The sequence below is a fragment of the Trifolium pratense genome, linkage group LG3 (genome assembly GCF_020283565.1).
Source record: "Trifolium pratense cultivar HEN17-A07 linkage group LG3, ARS_RC_1.1, whole genome shotgun sequence".
NCBI lineage: Eukaryota > Viridiplantae > Streptophyta > Magnoliopsida > Fabales > Fabaceae > Trifolium > Trifolium pratense.
In genome coordinates, this window is record NC_060061.1 from 20,339,441 (window position 1) to 20,360,433 (window position 20,993).

Sequence of the window (20,993 nt, forward strand, 5' to 3'; positions counted from 1 at the left end):
CTTGAAAATTTTGAATTTGAGATATAATCCAAATCTCAATGGTAGGTTGCCTGAGTTTCATTCAAGTTCACTCACCATATTAGCACTTGATGTAACAGGTTTTTATGGCACATTACCAGTTTCCATTGGAAATCTTAATTCTTTATATGCACTGACAATTCCAAATTGCCATTTTTCTGGTTATATTCCTTCTTCGATTGGCAACCTCACACAACTCAAGAAAATAAACTTTCGATATAACAAATTTGTTTGGCAAATCTTGCGAACCTAAGCTTCTTGTATGTTGGTTTCAATGAATTTACTATTGAGAACATCTCATGGATAGGTAAGTTTTCATCATTAATTTGTCAGCACCCAAATAACATTGCATCCAAGAACTATTTTTATAAATTTAAAGGAATCTCACGTCAAAAATCAAGCACCATAGTGTTAATGTGAAGAAATTTATTGAGAGGACTACCTAATAACAAAGAGGAAAAATATAAAAAGATCAAAATCACAGTATCATAATTAAGAGACAAAAGTGCAATTAAATGGACTAATAATATAACAATAGCAATATAAAAATAACGTGATAAAGAAGTAAAGGTGAATGGAATAGTGTGGTGATGGAAGAGAAGTGAAAAAGAAAGTAGGAATGAAAAATATTACTCCATCCGTTCCTTTTTTTTAAGTGTCTTTTTAGAATAGTAACACAAAATTAACAAAGTGTATTTCTGCAATTTATCTTCCTATATTATACACTTATTTTAATCCACCAATAAATTCTTATTTTTTTACACACACTTTCTCTTTCCAATAAATTTAATATGTTATGTACCAAAAAAAACTATAAATAGAGTTTTCCTCCTTCACAATTATTCATTCAGAAGTTTAGAGAACTACAAGTCTCTAAGGAGCAAAGGAGGAGAAGGAACGAGAGCCAAAAGCTCTCTAGGAAGGCAATCTCCCATCATCGGGAGTAGTTTTCCTCGCGCTTCAACGAGGTTATTTCGTATGTGTAATTTTCTAATTGTTTTGTTATAATTATGCTTATGAGTAACTAATTTCCTTAGGTTAGGTTGAGTAGATGAACTTCCCTAGAACTACTTGATCATGTAATTGGTTATTATATTATGGAAATTCCGTCCTTATTAATTATTTAATTATCATCTATGGTTAATGTTTTTCATTAGTATACGTATTAGTGAAATTGATCTAGATATCGATTGTTTTCGGGAGATTATTTTAATATTCGAATTGACGATAATTATTAACAGGGTTATTGTAGGGATACACAACTTGCGGCTATTGTAGGGATATGTAGTTTGCGGTTGTGACTTTTGAATTAACGTTTTTTAATGCTTTCATAATTTCTTTAGTGATTGTTAATAGTGAATAGGGTAATATAAGACACAGGAGTGATTATTACTAACTTAAAGAATAATTCATCCTAATGAACGAAACTTAATTTGAATTGTGATATATAATAACAGGTTAACAAGTAGGGAAACAGAAGGGATTCGAAACAACTAACTATCCTTCTTGTAGTGTTTCTTTTATGCTTTTGATACAAACAGACTTGAACCCCCCCCCCCCCCCCCCCCCCTTTGCACACACAATCCCTATGGAGACAATCTTACTTACTACTTTATTACTTGAACGATTTTGTACACTTGCAAAATAGTCATCAATAATGAAAATGAAGGAACACTATTATAATAATAATATTGATTGATAAGTAATATATGATTTATATTTCTATATTGTTACAACTTTACAAAAGCATGTTTGTACTTATACAATAAACTCCAACGTATACTTTTAGTGTGTTAGGAAAGGAAAGTATATTAGCATGAATTAAGGTTCTAAACAAATCATAGTTGGACATGATTGATTTTGTTTTACTCCATGAATTAATGCTGACCATTTAAGAAGATTTTCTTCCAACGGTTTGAATTCATTCCATGATTTCTTGTAATGTTTGACTTTGTCAATTGCCACAATTTGGGCTTGACTTGAGGTGCTTATGTTTTGGTTCTTTACAATCAATACCCTTGGAAGCGAATGAAGTGCAGCAGGTGTTAAACCTTCAATGATTGTTCGACGGTTTTTCATTAAATCTTACTGATCCAGATCATTGACGTTGGATACTGGATACTAACAGGGTATTTTCGGTAAAATCTTGTTACACTAGCTTACAAGTGTCAAGTTAGGTCGAGCTTTTTGGAGGATAATGTGTTAGAAGCCATTAAAAGGTTATGGAGAACCGATGTTCCTTCGAAAATCAATGTTTTCGGTTGGCGGTTACTGCTAAACAAATTTCCAACAAGGGTGACACTTAATCGTAGAGGTATCTTGAGGATGCTGCACACCTCTTCTTTTCGTGCTCTTTTAGCAAAGGAGCGTGGAGCAATGTTCTTAATTGGTTAGGCAAGTCTTTACCTTTGGGATTGAAGGAAGGAATCACTTTTTGTTGTTTGGTGACTTGTTTAAAGTGAAAGACAAAGGGCGCGTCCGTCACTTGGTTTGGTTGGCAACCACTTGGAATATGTGGAAACTTCGTTATCATGTTATTTTCAAAGGTGTCATACCGGATGCATCGTCGTTATTGGAAGAAATCAAGCTTACTTCTTGGGTGTGGTTTTCTAATTGTTATGGTTGTAAAGCTTGTTATCCTTTTTCTAGTTAGTGTTTAGATCCCTTGTCATGTATTCAAAACACTTGATTTTGTACTCTTATTGTAAGGGATTGAGTACCCCGTGTACTCTTTTATAATATATTTTGCTTATAAAAAAAAACTAATTAATACAAATTTTAACAAATGTTGGATCATTCACATATTTTGAAAAGATAAGAGTTTTATTATTAATGAAATCAAAATGATACATAATGGAATAATATATGATCATATAGCTTCTGGTGCAATAAGGCACTTATTATTACATGTATGCGTATAATCGAAATATAACAGCCTAAATTTATATCGAATAGTGAGTACTATAAAGCTGTTAATTATGATTAACCACATTTATTTAGGATGTGCACCACACCAGCATCAAACGAAATCAACCCAGCCAGCCAGGTATATGGAGAAAGTTCTTGAGCCATTGGGCAGAAAGCTTAGGGTGTCTTTTCAATCCATTTTTGTAATCTACAAAGATTAATCCAAAACGAGAAGTAAAGCCATCAACCCATTCAAAAGAGTCCAAAAGTGACCATGCAAAAAATCCCTTTACATTCGAGCCGCTCCTGCAAAAAAATTTTATCGAAAAAAGCCAAGAAAATAATAAAAATTCACCCTTTTTAAAAAAAAAAATCAAATTTCATAATTTAATTTGTAGCATAGTAAAAAATCCTTTAGTAGTAAAAAATAAAATAGTAATAATCTTGTTGTTACTTTATAAAAAAAAAAATTACTAGATTAATATGTAAATACTTTCTTTTTTCAATAATTAGAAGACGTTTTTCCAAGAAAAGGGGTTGGATTATGCTTTAATCAAACTCAGTTAATTTTTCAATAATTTTTTTTTTATAAGCAAAAATAATTTTTCAATAATCTTGTTCAGCCCAAGTTAATTTTTTTTTTTTTTTTCAGTTTTAGTCTAACCCGTTACCATAACTCGGTTAGTAAAGACATCACATTTTATATGTTGAAGTCGGAGTTCGAATTTCGAACACTCCACTTATTCACCTTAAAAGTGAAATTTTAGCCACTAGTTGAATTGGAAAAAATATAGCCTAAGTGTATTTTATTTTTACAATTTTTAGCCTAAGTTATTATTTGTACAATTTAGAATATTGTATGGGAGGATTTAGAATCATTCTTTGTACCTTAGTTGGTAAGTATTGGGGATATTATTGAAAGGCCGGAGTTGAAGCTTTAAATTCCTCATTTCTCCACACTTATGTGTGTGTGTCTAGATACAAAAATACTAGACCAACAAAAGAAGCTAGAATAACAATAATACAATCAAAAGGATCATGAGTTGGGATAATAGCAATAACTCACTTGATGGCAGAATGAATGTAGTGGAAATGACGATAATAATAATCGATTCTGTAAGTATCTAGAATAGCTTCTTCTAATGACAGTGTTGGATCGTTCAATTCATTCATACCTATACAATAAATTAATGAGGGATATAGTAAACAAACAAAAATGTCATATACATATTCTTTCAAATAAGTTAGGATATGAAAAATGTCATTTAAACTTTATATAATATGATTGTTCAATTAATTTTTATTTTTTGAAAAGGAATTGTTTCGATTAACTAAGACGACATTCAAGAAAATTGATGAGTTATTTCTATATTTACCATTTTCAGTGATGTAAACCGCAGGATTATTATATTTATCCTTAATGTGAATCAAAAGATCCCGAAGTCCCTTTGGATAAACGTATAACCAAACTGCAGCAGCCTGAAACAATTATAAATATTTATTATTTACAATGTCCTCTAATTGTAAAACACATAATTCGTTTCAAGAAAAACAAAATTATTTTAAGTTACAAAACACTTACCCTTGGTCCTAGGGGTATCCCATTTTTATTAACTGCAATTGTGAAAATAAAGACAAAATTGTGAGATTCAATTTATTGTAATAATAAAAAAAAAAAAAAATAAATAAATAAATAACAAGTAGATTAGGTAAGTGTCCTTACATGATAACTCGGTCATAGGATCTGTTGTGTAACTTGGTTTGGCATTGTCTTGCAGAGGAGTATTTTTAACATAGTTAGAAGTGTAATAGTTTATACCAATAAAATCAAATGAACCGTTGACTTCCCTTGATTGCAATTCAGTGAACTTAGGCAATCGATCTTTCACTATGGCTCGCATGCTTTTAGAATAATCTCCGGTTGTTAAGGGTTCCATATACCTAAAACCAATCAAACAAATAAAAAATGATTTTTTTTTTTTTTGTTATATTTTGTTTACTCTTTATTTGTCCTTAATTATTCTCATTAACATATATGATTTTTTTTTGTTACTATAATATAGTTACAAAATTTTCACAAATGTTTAAAAATGACTAATCTCTATCAAAAATCTTGTAGGACATGCAATTTAAATTTTCCCCTTTCAACTGAACTTTTTTTCAACCACGCAATTTAAATTTATCACTAATATTTGTACAATTGGTTAATATGACATTTGCTTAATTCATTTTTAGTGGTCTCTCATTATGTAGATTTAGTGTAGATATAATTACCTTTGAGATTGAAACAAGGGGAATGCTTAAGTAATTCCTCCGGTCCTTTTTATAAGGAAGACTTTGAAAAAATCACATAGACCAATGAAACACATTTAACATAGTTATTTTCATTTAATACTCTTACAAATTTAAATTTATTCCATGTATACCCTTAATTAATTACTCTTTAACTTAATTATTTTTAAATTCTCTCTCATAATAAATAAGGGCATAAGTGAAATTGAACATTTAAAACATTTGAAAATTGGTCAAAGTTTCTTATAAAAAAGGACTAAATTTTTTTTCCTAAGTGTTCCTTATAAAAAGGACCGGAGGGAGTATTAATTAGTTACCATCCAAATTGGAAGTCAAGTGCTCTATCGGCAGCCTTTTTATCTGGTATGTTATTGTCTCCAAATGGCATGTACCAGTTAGTGTTCAACGTTATGCCGATCTTTCCCTTTTGATGTTTCTTCTGTACATATCATATACTATGTTACTTAAAAATAAAAACTATTTAATAGTAACAAGACATCCATTCTAAGATTATTATTATTTTTTAAATTGACTTTTTAAAAAGTTAATATATTAAAAAAAATTAAGCTAGAGATGGTTTGAAGTTGATATAATAAAGAAACCAACCTGATATGTTGACTTATATAAATGTACAACTTTTGTATGAGCAAGAATTAGATTGTGTGTCACTTTATAAGGTTCTGTGCCAGAATTACCATCCTGACACGGAGGATTTGAACATCGACCTGGTGCATATGTTCCAAGTGCATATCCACCTTTGGTAAACATCTGAGGCTCGTTCAATGTAACCCAATATATCACTTTATTTCCAAATTCCTTGAAACAAAGATCCGCATAGTCGTGAAAATCATCTCTGAAACATTAATATGGAATTAACCAAACTAATATTATCGTTATCTACATATTAAATTATTATGCTAGGAAATCGATTATAAAATAGAAATATTTTTGTCGCCAACAACTAGTTACTATTGCATTATTGACTGATATAAATTGATCTTCAATTTGGTTATTAAATTGCATATAGGCCAATTTTAATGCTATAGTGACCGAAAAATTAATTGGTCATTAAAAGCAAAATTTATAATATTAAGACTCACATTATTTGGGGACTTAAGAAACCACCATACTCAGTTTCTAAGACTTGGGGAAGATCCCAGTGGAAAAGAGTTACAAATGGTGTTATATCTGCAATTTTACGATAAATTATTAAAATTAAGTCATTTTTACTAATAACAACTTGATTATTAAAATTAATATGATAAATAATATTTTGGGACTGTGAATTTTGAATGTTAATTACCCTTCTTCAATAGTTCATCGATGAGGTTGTGGTAATATGTGATCCCTTCTTGATTTATGCCTCCACTCAACCTTCCCTCTATTGGTACAAAGTAATAAAAAGAAATGATGTTCAAATGGTTACATATATATATGGAATCCAAATACGAGAAAACATTGTGTTACAAAATTGTCGATGATCAAAGTTTGACTTACTTGGAAGTATTCTTGGCCAAGAGATTGAGAATCTATACGAATCCATATTTTGATCCTTCACAATCTCAACATCTTCCTATAGTAATAAATTTAATATATTTGTTTTAATTCACACTCATAAAATCAAATTAATTAAAATGGAATGGAATGAAACACTATCACGCTGCCAAAATTAAGAATTATTTTCAATTCATATTTTTCTATTCTAAGGTTATTTCAAAGCATTATGAGGCTCAATTATTATTTTATGCTTACATGTTAGAGAAAAATCTTAAAATATTTGTTTGGAGATTATCAATTATTTCTCTCATTAGGTAGCTGACGAGTAACCAGGTCGAGTATGAGTCTGAATGACTTTCATCTCTCCTTTATCAAGGATCCGTTTAGCTTGTGTTATTTTTGAACTTATTGTTTGGTTCAAAAAGAGTGGAGGGGAGGGGAGGGTTTTTAATAGAGGAGATGGGAAGGGAGGTAATGAATTTTATTTATTATGTGTTTGGTTCAAAAGTGGGAAGGGGAGGAAGACATTTTAACTAAATATGTGTTTGGTTCACGAAGGGAGGGGAGGAATTTTATAATTAATTTACAAATTTATCCTTATAATAAATTGTACTGTTAAAAAATATAGGTACATTATTGTTTGTGTGTATTAATGTGTGCATTATTAAAAAAATAATAAGAAGGTTTAATTAGTAAATAGTCCCTTAAAGATATTTTTGGTTTCACATTGGTCCCTTAAAGAAAAAAAGATCTGAATAAATCCCTTAAAGAAAAAAAACGGTTCGAATAGGTCCCTTAAAGACATCTTCGTTAATCAGTTTGGTCTTTTCCGTCCATTTTTTCGAGGACCAAACTGATTAACAGAGATGTTTTTAAGGGACCAAACTGATAAACAGAAATGTCTTTAAGGGACCTATTCGGACATTTTTTTTTCTTTAAGGGACCTATTCGGTCCTTTTTTTTTCTTTAAGGAACCAATGTGAAACCAAAAATATATTTAAGGGACCATTTTACTAATTAAGCCTAATAAGAATTATATGTAAGGTGTAAAAAATAATGATAAGTTGATAACTTGTAAAGAAAAAAGAAAAAAAAAGAATTGTATCGTAAAAGAATAAAGTTAAAACACAATAACAGAATACATAACTTGTTCTAAAAAAATAACAAATTGATATACAAAATAGCAATGTAATAGATTTAAAATTACGATTTGGAAAAGAAAAAAAGGATAATTAGGATTGGCGAAGTGATTATAAAAAATAAAAAAATTGGCAAAGTGATACTGTGATTGATGATGATCATGAGGATAATTTTGGAATTAAAATAAATAAATGAAGATAATTATGACATTTTAATTAAGTATTAAATAGCTTACCTCCCCTCCCCTTCAAATCCTTCCAATTTGGGGGAAAGCAAAAAGTGGGTTTAGGAGGGATTTTACTCCCCTGCCCTCCTCATCCCTCATAAATATTGAATCAAACATATAAAATTTAAAATATTATCTCACCTCTCCTCCACCCCTTCGAGTTGCCCCCGAACCAAAAAAGCTAAAAAAAATAATATCTTTGAGATCGGTTAATTTCAACTCTCAAAAAAGCTAAAATTAATAATATCTTTGAAAAACAATTGTAGCATTTAAAAAGTTATGGCTTTTCTTCTACCAAATCTCCAAACTCAATCCAAACCCTTTCATCAAACTCTTTCACAATCAAAACCCACTTCACATTTTCTTATATTTTCCACTTCATCAAATTCTTCTTCTCCCTTAGCTACACTTTAGTTTTTTCTGAATGACGTAATAATCCTTTAGATTGTTTTCAACGCATCTAAAGTAATCTATTCTGAATTGTAAGAGTTGAGTACCCCTTATACTCCTTATAATTCATTTTTTGCTTATAAAAAAAAAAACTAAAGTGTTGAAGATAAACATCAAGAGCAGCTTCCAAAAGATGAATTCTATGTCAACCTTGGACTTGCCGGAGATAATGAAAAAGATCTAAACAAATTGCAAGTAGCTCCGAAAAATTGGGATTTTTATTTTTTATAATTATATGTTAATTACGGTCATACCCCTCCTTTTTTTGTTGTTTAAGAAAAAAAGTTGGATATTTTTGTCAAATAACAAAGGTGTAGCTTACTAAAAGACACCTTCTAATTTGAAGGTGAGTGTCTTAACCATATATATCGAGGGAGTACCTTGTAACGGTGATATTGGTCAACGGTGATGTCTGCATTGCTTCCATCCTTTATTCTTTCTGCATTTCAAATCATTTATTGTATAGAAATTACGTATATATATACAATTTATATCAAATAAGGAAGGATAAAATTATATGTTTAAGCTTTATTGAATTTCGGGTGGGATAGGTAGCTTAAGCTAGTTGAGCTAAGAGTTATGAAGTTGGAGGTTCAGCATTCAAGTCCTAGCAAAGAGAAAAACTAACATAACAGTTCAAAAAAAGAAAACCTAACCCAAGATTGTAATATACTAACAAAAAAAAGCTTTATTGAATTTCAAATTTAATTTAAATGTTACTTTTATTTTGATTTATACATTATATATATATATATATATATATATATATATATATATATATATATATATATAGGGGAATGATCAAATTACACCGGTGTAACATTTGAGTAATGTTACACCGCTCAATGACGCTTCAACGAATACAAATTTTACAAAATCCACCGTTGAATTGAAAGTTTATATCATTTAGATCATCCATGTTCAATTTTATAAAATTCTAAAATCGTTTGATATGTTATTGAGACCGATCAAGATTAACGCTTTATGTGTTTTTATTGAATACCGTTAAGTTTGATCAATCTCAATAACATATCAAATGATTTTAGGGCCCGTTTGGTGCGCAGGATAGCATAGTGACAGGATAGGATATAAAACAGGATAAGGATAGGATATGATAACAACAGGATAACAGTTATACTCAGTTATCATATCCTGTGTTTGGTGCACACAGGATAACAAACATGATAACTATTATATTTTGTTTTTAATACATACTTGCTCATAATAATATGATAAGATATATAACATATTCAATAGACAAAATTACTCTTATAAAACAATTGTTATTTTTTTAAAATTATTTTGTAATATTTAAATTTTATAAATAAAAAATATAAATAAGTAATCAAATAACTTTATATAATAATCATTTTACTTTAAAATAAGAAATATAAATCAGTTTCCTATTTGTCAATTTTTCAATAATCATTTTACTTTAAAATATTATAATTTTAGTAAAATTTTGATTTTTTAGAATATATAAATTACAAAATTACTCCAGTGAGAAAATCACATATATATTTAAAAATTAATTATTTTATTATTTATATTTTATTAATTTTATTTTATGTGTTTTAAAATATATTTTATAAAATAAATCAATAATTTTTTTTTCTTATCCTATCCTGCTGGTAACCCAGCTCAAATTCAGGATAAGAATTATAACTAGAGAGACAGGATAGGATAAGCTTCAGGATTAACTTATCATATCCTGCTGTATCACCAAACACTGGATTGCGGCAGGATATGATACAGTTATCCTATCCTGTCTTTTATCCTGTGCACCAAACGGGCCCTTAGATTTTTATAGAATTGAACATGAATGATCTATATGATATAAATTTTCAATCCAACGGTGAATTTTGTAAAATTTGTATTTGTTGAAGCGTTATTGAGCGGTGTAACATTACTCAAATGTTACACCGGTGTAATTTGATCCATCCCATATATATATATATATATATATATATATATATATTATCATTTATTTTTTGAAACGGAAAATTTTAGTAATCTTGTTAATTTTAAATCTGAAGGTGGGGATCAAACCATTAATTTCTTTATCAATGAAATTTTTAAGTCTCCCGTACCAACCGCATGATATCATGTTTAACCAATTTATTTTTAAAGATTGTTACACCGTGTCAATTGTAAATTTCTACCATCATTAAAATTGTTTAATTTGAATATTTTAAATTATTTTATGATTATTTGGCAATGTAAAATATATTTGTCCTAATGATGCATACTAATTAAATTATTTTTTAAAATTTATGAAAGTCCTGTTCCTTTTTCGTTTATGAACTTTTCAAAGTAGGCTTGCAATTTTAAAGTGCCAATTACCCAAATCTTGAATGAGAATGGTTAAGGTTGTAAAAGGTTAAATTTATTTTACTTTTAATAGATTAAAATGTATTTTATTAGTCTACAAGTCCAAAGTTCAAGTTCAACTGGTATAAATATTGAAATTTTTAGGTCGGATGTCACGACCAGAGTTCAAACTCTAGCTCTTCATTTGTGTGTTAATTTATGATAACTTTATTATTTCGCTTATGTATCAAAAAATGCATTTTATTAGCAATTGGGTTAGACATATGTATCTCCCCATAATTAACTAATAACTAGTTTTAAATGTTTGATGTGATACAAGTGATTTTATACAGTATATTTGTCAATTCCACATTTGAATATGCTGTGGAAGTTTGCCAAATATAATGAAATTCTTTAATGGCAAGAGATATTTAGAATTTGTGTAGTCAATTTTAAGAAGACTAGTTAATATGACCCTTCTTTAATTTATAAATGTACCCTCAAAACTTTAAACTTGTATATTTTTAAAACTGAAAATTGTATGGTGAAGGAAGAAACCTGGATGATCATTGGTGTAGGTATCCCAAATACTTGGTCCTTTACCACCTTGGTTTGCTGCACCTTCAACCTATACATGTGTATGTACATTTCACAAACACAACAAAGTAATTAACAAAATCTCAAGTCAAGTAAACATGAAAATAAAAGCAATGTTCAATAGTTGTCGATTTAACAGTAAGAACTTAACCTTATAATCTCAAAAAATATAGCTCATATTTCACTTTAAACGATTATAAAATAATTATTAATATCACCATACTTGGTATGCGGATGAACCCGCCCCAAAGATAAAGTCATCAGGAAAATCGTCCCTTTTAAGGATACCGATGTCAAGAACATTTGAGGCCTTAAGATTTGAGACTTCAACTTTCTCAACTGTTTCAACTGCATTTGTGGAAGTAACTGTGAATGAGCTAACAACAAAGAGAACAAACATGGTTACAATGAAATCCATATTTTGAATGTGTTGATCGGTGTGAGTACCTCTACCCCTTTATATAGTAAGGAAATCCTGTTCCCCTACCCTACACCAAAAAATAAAATAGTGTATGGATTAAATATATTTGGCTGTCATTTATTCATTGGAGGATAATTATATATTTTTTCTTATTTTAAATTTCTTAACTACACTCTTGTGGCCAAATTTTAATATGAATAATTTTTACAAGTAATGCCTGATAGACTATTATTTAAAAAATTTGCAAGTCCTGGATAGAAATGACTCTTGTTTTTAGTTTCATTGTATATGTTTTGTTCAATAAAATTTAGCTATTTTCAAATAAAAAAAACTATTATTTTAAAAATACTTAAAATTTTAACAAAGACATACATCTCTATTTTTTCCGATTATATGCTATGTATTCGACTGGATAGTCTTTTGTTTAGGTAAAGTACAACATGTATTTCTCCTGCCGTAGTGGGTAGAGTACCTCATGTACTTCTCCTCTTATCTATTAATAAAATTATTTGCCGTTTAAAAAAAAGCATACACCTCTATTTGGAAGTATGATTTAAATTTTAATGACCATTTTTATTTTTACGATTGAGAAAATGATTTAATTAACATTAGTTCAATTAAAACAACAAAAATTAAATATGTAATTCGTATTGAACTACCATCATATTATATCACTATTTTAGCAATGAAAGTCAAGAACTGATGACATCTTTTTATTTCATTTTTTCATCTTTATATTTAAGTGAAATTACATTGAAGGTCATTTATCTTATTTATTTTTATCATTTAAGTCCTTTGTCTTCTTTTTTTTCTTTCTATTTAGGTTATTTATCTTTTTAAATATGTACAAATTTATTTTTTCCACTTAGGTCACCTTTTTTTAATCACTGAGTAAAAAATAAATGTGTGTAAGTTTGAAAAGATAAAGGACCTAAATATAAAATTAAAAAAAAAAAAAGAATCTAAATGTTATAAATAAATAAGATAAAAAAATTTCGGTGTAATTTTAACTTATGTATATTGGCCTTTTAAAAAAGGCGAGTTCTACCATGAACAAGTAGGAGAAATGGTGCACGGTGCACCACTTGTCAATAACACTATGACAAATACAAATTTTACAAAATTCACCGTTGGATTGAAAATTTATTTCATACAGATTATCCGTACAAATTTTAAAAAAAAATTGAAAATAATTTAATGGGTTATTGAGAACCACCAAGATTAATTGTATTCAATAAAAATTCATAAACCGTTAATTTTGATTAGTCTTAATAACATATTAAATGATTTTCAATTTTTTTTAAAATTTATATAAATGATCTATATGATATAAATTTTTAATCCAACAATACATTTTGTAGAATTCGTATTCGTTATAGAGTTATTGACAAGTGATGCATCAAACTCTTTGATTTTAGTGAAAGTCTTTAAAAAAAAATTGTTCGGTGTGAGTAAAGCTGCGAATTTCTACAGTAAGGAATTGCTCACCTATACCCACCACCAAAATATAAATGTGGTAGTCAATTAATTGGACGATACTTATTTTCTTCTTCTTCTTCTTTTTTTTTTTTAAAAAAAATTCATTGTTTCACTTAGTCATTCATAATTTTAATTTTCTTAATTATATTACTCATGGCTAAATTTTAATATGGATAATTTTTACTAGTAGTTTTTCGTAGACTATTATTTAAAAATATTTAAATTTCAACAAAGACATATTTTGCTATTTAGAAGTATGATTTAATGTTCATTTTCATTTTTATGATTGAAAAAATGACTTGATCGATACCAACATGATAGAAATTAAATATTTAACTCGTATCAAGCTATAACTTCAATTATATCAATATTTTAGCCGCAAAGATAGTGGGAGTCATGAATTTTTACTTATCAACCTTTGTTAGACTTTTTCATAATTTTAGGCACTTTTTTTTAACCAAAGATTCTATAGAAATAGTCCCCCTTGCAAAGATAACATCAATCCTAGAGTTTCAAATAGACCATACAATTTTTTTTTTATTGGCAAATGGTGAATATGTTAATTGTTATGTTAGTTTTTTTTATACCTTACCGGAACATGAATTCTAGAACTTCAACTCCTTTAACCCGTAGTTCAACTAGTTCAACCAATTTAGTTACCTATCCCAACGTAAAGATAGACCATATAGTAGCTTTTAAACCGGTTAAACCATCGATGTTTCCATAAATTCAAAGATCCAGTTACACTTCGATCATAATGTAACTCCTTAAACTTAGCGTTACAAGCTTGATTTGAATGTATCCAAAACTTTCCATCTTCATTGATGTTGAACTCGTTAGAACTTCCACAATAGAGCACTCTAAGTTTGAGTACTTAAATGAGTCTCACATGGATACATCACTAATTTATTATTTTTTAATAATAGTACCTAATAGGTATTCAACTCCTCCAATGGAACACTTTTTAAAAAGTTTTAAAATGGGTCTCATCAATAACTTCACATCATTACAATAACTTATTATTTAATTATTTATTTTAGAATATAAATTGATTTAATGATAAAATTACAAAATTAGTATGTACTATTTTTTTTATAATTCGAAAAAATAATTAAAATTCGAAATTTAATTTAAACTAATATTTCCAAATTTTATGTACTTATTTTTTCTAACGGTAAAAGAAAAACAAACAGAGCACCAAAGTCTATATGGTTGTCATTAAATTTTTTTATAGGCATGCCAATTCAAAAATTGTGCTTTTGTGATATAAAAAAAAAACAATTGTATTTTTGTGTAAATATACATTAATTCAAATTGAATATATAAAATAAATTGGGTCCCATGAAAAGAATATTTTAATGAAAAATAAGGTGGGTCCAAGAGGAGAGATAGTTCTTATTTTAGAAGTAGTACCTAATAGGTACTCAAATGGGTGATACTCCAATGATCGTACCTAATAAGTACCATAAATACCTAATAGGTAGTACACCATTGGAGATGGTATTATAGTGTTATACATTGGAAGACCATGTTTAATTTGGTGAACCTCGTAGATTGAGGTTGCATTGGTACTTGTGGTTGTGATTGTGTTACGACATTGGATAGAGGAGTGATATGAGTTAAAGTAATTTGAGAGATGAAGAGAAATACTCAAATACACTTGGTAATAGAAATTGAACAATTTAATTTAGGGTCATGCTAACCGGTGCCCCCGGGCACTGGTTAAGGAAACCAAAAAATGAAATTTTAAAATTGAAAATAACACTTTTTAGACTTTCGAGGCATTGACTGCACAAACTTCAATATGATATTACTATATTTGGTTCCTTAAACAGTGCCCCCGGGGCACTGTGGGGCACTGTTTAGCATTTTCCTTTAATTTAAAAGTAAATTTTAGAGTTGAACATTTGAAGATTTAAGATATTGTTTAAAGATTTGGTTACAATTTTGTAAAGATTTGGTTAAAATTGAATAATTTTAGGGATGAACATTTGAAGATTTTGTTTAAAATTTGGTTATAAGAATTTTCGTCTTTGCACCAAACAATAGCACAAGTCGATACCTTAGACAATAATGAACTTATTGCATTTCGTTTGATACGTAAAATATAAGTACTGAATAATACAATATTTGACAAAACATCACGGGATAAAGTTTATGGTATTAATTTTGTTTTTTATCTTGTTTGATGTTTGATGGTCAAAATGTTATTTTGATATTTTAGACACAATGCTGCTATATTTATCGAATATTTTTTACCGAATTTCTCCCGAAGTATAAATAAGCCAATGAAAAAGAAGCTTTTAGCGGAAATCACGGATGGTTGGAAAAAAATAGTTGAACGCAATAAAAATTGGGTTATACGGAATACACGTTGGGATGAATTCGTGAGTTTGTCTTTCGTGAGAAATATCATTTCTTTTTTAGACAACTTGTGTAGAGAATAAAAATTTGTTTCGTAGTTTAGTGAATTTTTGTCTTTTGTCCTGTCCATCCACCTTCAATTTGTTCAATGTTAAAAACAATTTTAAAATAAAAACGTTGTTGCCAAATATAAGAATACGATGCTTTTGCAGCGATATTTTTCCAACAATATAAATGTTGTTGCCAAATAAAACGTTTTAGCAATAATATTTTTTTAAACAACAATTTTGTGGTTGAGATAAATAAAGTTATCCCAACAAATCATAAAATATGGATGTATTTGGCAACAACGTTTGGCTACAAATTAACTGGGAGCACCTTAGCGCTTAAGGTGGGCACATGTCTAATATTATATTTATTTTTTGAGGAGAGATGTTATTTGTTATGAATGATTTAAAAGAAAAAATGCAAGAATTAACACATGATAGTATTTTAAAAGATGATGTCACTTTAATCTATTTCTTTAAATTTTCTTAAGAAAAATGTTTTCCCTTTTTTGGGTATCGCTATTTGTTACTGACACTCAGGCTCACGAAATGCAACAATTGTTCTTTAAAAGATATATCAAATAACATTATGGAACGTGGCGGAATACACATAAGGATTGAAGATGCAAGGAATGGTTGAAATTCATTCGTGGGTTTTCGTTGATTTATTATATGAAATAATAAGCATTATGCTTTTTCTTTTTTTTATCACAACAATTTTTTTTTTATTTCTTATTATTGTTCATTTAAAATAGGGATGTCAATTTGCGTCCGTCAAAGCGGATTTTCGTGGAGACGAGGATGGAGGTAAAAATTCTCTCGTGGGCACTTCGGGGTGGGGATCGGGGAAGACACATCCGTCCTCGCGGATCCCTCTAATCCGTCCATATATACTTAACTATATTATTATTAATATTATTATTAAAAAAATAAAAAAGTAACTAATGAGTGTGTCAATTATTTTCTCCAACAGTTTTGAGATATTTTGGTTATGAATTTTTGTACGATTATGCATATTTTGCTATACATTATGAAATATTTTGGCTATTAGGTTTTGTATGATTATTAGTAGCCAGCAATGTTTTTTGGTTATAATGCGTTATGTGTTGTTTTTATTTATAAAAAAAATGCAAAATATTTGTTTTTTTTTTATAAATAAAATAGGAAAAAATAACGTCATCCTATTGTCATAAATTTGACCGAAAAATATAGAAATTTTGTTAATATTAGATATCTGTAAATCTCCGCGGGTACCGTAGGGATGGGGATGAGGAGAAATATTCCCCCGTGAGAACGGGGATGGAGGCAAAAACTCTCCGCAAACACTTCGGGGTGGGGAATGAGAAAGCTTCCTTCATTGTTAAATTGCATTGTTTCTTTCATTTATTTATATACTTTAATTTGGTCGTAACCAAAAAAAATATTTTTTTTTTTGAAAAAAAATGTATATAATATAGGAAAATGCTAAACAGTGCCCCCGGGGCACTAATTAAGGATACAAATATAGAAGTTTTATCTCGTAAATTGTGCATTCAATGTTTTAATGATGTGAAAAGTTATTCTCTCTCATCATTAACTTTATCATTTGTTTCCTTTTTTAGTATGCTTAACTAGTGCCCCAGGGGCACTGTTTAGCATGACCCTATATATTACTTTAATTTGGTTCCTTATTATAACTTTAATATATAAAAATATCATATTACCAAATATATACAATTTATTGAAGGACTTCAACAATCATGGTCTTTGGGGAGTTTTATGAATCCAAGTAAGAGATGTGTTCATTTTATCTCTATTGTTCCTTGTGTAAGATTAAAATTATAAGAATACAAAGCAGTATCGTAGTCATTCCATCATTATTATTCTTTAAAGTCTATTTCCAATCTTATTACACTGTGTAATCACATATATAGAATTCCTTATTATAAAAAAAAAAAAAAAAAAAAAAAAAAAAAGAAAGAAAGAAAAGAATTCCTGGTTTTTTGCTTCTCACTCTCAGCATAGAATTATTGTTGTTTATGGGTATAATATATAACTATTTTTTTTCTTCTTTTTTTTCTTCTATTTGTCTCTTTTTAACTGTTTGATGTGATTTGGGGGTTCGTGGCTCTCGGTCTAGCTCAAGGACGCCTTAGGAGTTTTCTATCTAAGAGTTAATTGTTTTTTAATTTTTTTTATTTTTTTAACAAGCCAAAATGATATATATATATATATTAAGAAAAATCTTCCCAGCACAAGGCGTGCCAAGAGAGACTGAGTAATATTTGTTTTTTTTTTATAAATAAAATAGGAAAAAATAACGTCATCCTATTGTCATAAATTTGATCGAAAAATATAAAAATTTTGTTAATATTAGATATCTGTAAATCTCCGCGGGTACCGTAGGGATGGGGATGAGGAGAAATATTCCTCCGTGAGGACGGGGATGGAGGCAAAAACTCTCTGCAAGCACTATACAATAGAGTCAAAATACAAAATCGAAAGAAACTATATAAGACTCAAGCAAAGCATAGGACTAGACCACCAACTATGGCAGTTCAAAGCTAAGGAACTACTCGTTGCTTTCAACCACCTGTAGGAAAAAGTCTTGATCTTGTCCAACATAGAATGTAAAGAGTTTGCTGAGCATTTGAATAACCTGTAGTTTCTTTCGGTCCACACAACGTGTAACGACCCGATTTTTAGTAAATCGATATTTTATATATTTGCATATATTTTGGGTTAGTGTTAAATATTTATTTACGCGACGTATAATTATTTATCGCGAACATAAGTTTGTGAGCGAAACCTTTGCCATGTTAGTGGGCTTGGGCGTGTGATAGAGCTTAATGGGCCTAAGCCATTGGGCTTGGTTCATGACTAAGGAAGTGGTATAAGTAACCAAGTCAAACCCATGAATAGTATCACAACTTGTTTTTCATGAGAAGTTAGAAGTTTGTAAGCTTAGAAGCAAGAGCAAAACCCTAGGAGAGCAAGAAGAAGAACACGAGCAAGGAGAAGAGATTTAGAGGCCAAGAATCATCATTCAATCTAAGGTGAGAGTGGTTAAGCATAAGCTTGGGTGATCCAAGAGAGGGGAGGTGTCTAGCCTCCATTCCCAAACTCTCTCACCCAATTTCTTTGGGGTTTGGGTGAAATTTCTTTATCATAAACATGTCCTTTTCATCTTAGTATGCTTAATGAACATCTAGGAGGGAATATGTATATGTTTGATGATGGTTTTGCATGTTTATGCAACTTTGCTTATTTTGCAAGAAATTGGCATGATTTTGATCGTTTGATGTATTTGGATGTTTGGAAGGGATGATTAATGTTCCTTGATACCATATATGCTTGAATTAGCTGTTTATAAGAATTTATAACATGTCTAGATGGATTTTTGAGTGGATTCCATGTTAAACCGCCTTAGAAAACTCAAGAACAGATATTTTTCTGGTGTAGTTCGCTAAGCGACCAGGAGTTCGCTGTAGCGAACATGTTCGCTGAAGCTCGCCAATGCTCGCCATGAGCAGGTGACTTCCTGGTGAGGTTCGCCATGTCTCGCTGAGGCTTCGCTTAGCGAAGGCCTCTGTGACAGCAATTTTTGTTGATGATTGTAAGTGTAATTAGATACTTGTAACATGGTTTAAGGGTATCCTTACATGATTGTTGATACACGTTGATGCTGTTAATGCTTATGGTTAATCGTTATATGATTTGTACGTGTATGCGATAAGTTGCAGTTTAAAGTATGTTTAATAATTGTGTTGTGTGATGGCATTTATATAAAATGTCAAAGAAGTATATGTATTTTTGTATATCGGGTTGTCCGATAAAGAAGAATATCAGATTGTCTGATAAAGAAGTTTAATGGATTATGTTATCCATGTAGCGAGCAGTAGCTTCGTGCTAAGTGATTATCATATGTTTGGTAAATGCATGACATTCATAAATTCATGCATTATTTAGGGATATCAGACTTGTCTGATAAAGAAGGATATTGGACTTGTCCAATAAAGAAGGATATCAATGGTAAGTTCCTTGATAAAGAAGATGGTACCACATGCATTAGTCGTGTCTAGGTTGGCATGACATTGAATGTTTGGCATTAGTCGCATTTGAGTAAATGTGCAATTATGTGTTATGTGTTACGTGAGTTCTTTGTGTTGTCCGAAACGACGTGAAACTATCTAGTTGAGTATTTGTGAGTATGTATTATCTGGTGTATTACTTATTGAGGCATGTGTGTGAGTTAGTAATACGTGATAGGTTGAATATAGGTGCGTTTCTATATTCGTATGTATGTGATTATGTTTACTAACTCTCTACCTAATTGTTATGTGCTGGACCTTTGGGGGTTCAGGTATTCAGGTCGAGGTCTCGACGAGCTTTAGCTACAGATCGTTTTGGTGTGGAGCACTTTTGGTGAGGAGCTAGTGTAGGCTACCTTTGTATAGTTTTGTTAAGTTTAGTTGGGTTGTGATGTATATTAGTGCTCTGGTATTTTGTAACATCGAGTCGGAGATCGTTTGTATTCCGTCGTATATCGATGCGAACATCTTAACTTATGTTTTATGTTAATGAATTATCTTTCGAACTATTTTGTTCATCGCTTTGAAAATCCTTTATTTAATGTTTTCCGCTGCGACGTTTCGTGTCATGTGCACGATCGTTTTGAAAATGTTTTTCCGTAGCGCTCCGGCTACTTATCTTTAAAAAGTTTTTAAGATCACGTTTTTAAGGGTAGTTAGTTCGGGGTGTTACAATAGTGGTATCAGAGCAGGTCGGTTCATGTGAGCCATTAGGATTTTCTTTCTCTTGTATGAAGCATGTGTTGGGTACACTGTTAATACATTCTAACGTCGAGTTGTGATTCGTTCAGGAATCATGGCTGCTGCTAGGACCAACGCTCAGATTGCACAAGCTTTGATTACTTTGACTACATTGGTGGTAAGGGATAATGACCCGGAAAGGGATAGTGAGAGAAGATTGGAAAGGTTTATGTCGCATAAACCAACTCTGTTTACCGGGGGCTATAACCCGGAGGGGGCTATCAAGTGGTTAGATGAGGTTGAGATCATCTTTGAAGCAATGGGTTGTTCTGAGCAGAACAAGACTACTTTGGGGACTTACGCCCTTAGAGAGGAGGCAATCGTTTGGTGGAGGAATGTGAGACTCAGGATAGGAGTGGACGGTGTTGCCATCGTTTGGGAAACTTTCAAAAGGGAATTTTTAAGGAAGTACTTTCCGGCTGATGTGAAGAATA

The 20,993-nt window shown here is 30.1% G+C and overlaps 1 protein-coding gene across 1 annotated transcript; it reads right to left on the minus strand.

The window, feature by feature from the left end:
* Positions 1-2,822: 2,822 nt before the first annotated feature.
* Positions 2,823-11,864, minus strand: LOC123913742 (non-cyanogenic beta-glucosidase-like). The gene is made up of 13 exons (XM_045964585.1): positions 11,661-11,864; positions 11,399-11,468; positions 8,911-8,969; positions 6,715-6,790; positions 6,521-6,598; positions 6,318-6,405; positions 5,824-6,070; positions 5,535-5,656; positions 4,649-4,866; positions 4,508-4,539; positions 4,302-4,404; positions 3,992-4,100; positions 2,823-3,231 (listed from the first exon to the last, which is right to left on the minus strand). The coding sequence occupies exons 1-13, from the start codon at positions 11,853-11,855 to the stop codon at positions 3,048-3,050; spliced, it is 1,581 nt and encodes a 526-aa protein (XP_045820541.1). The 5' UTR covers positions 11,856-11,864; the 3' UTR covers positions 2,823-3,047.
* Positions 11,865-20,993: the final 9,129 nt, after the last annotated feature.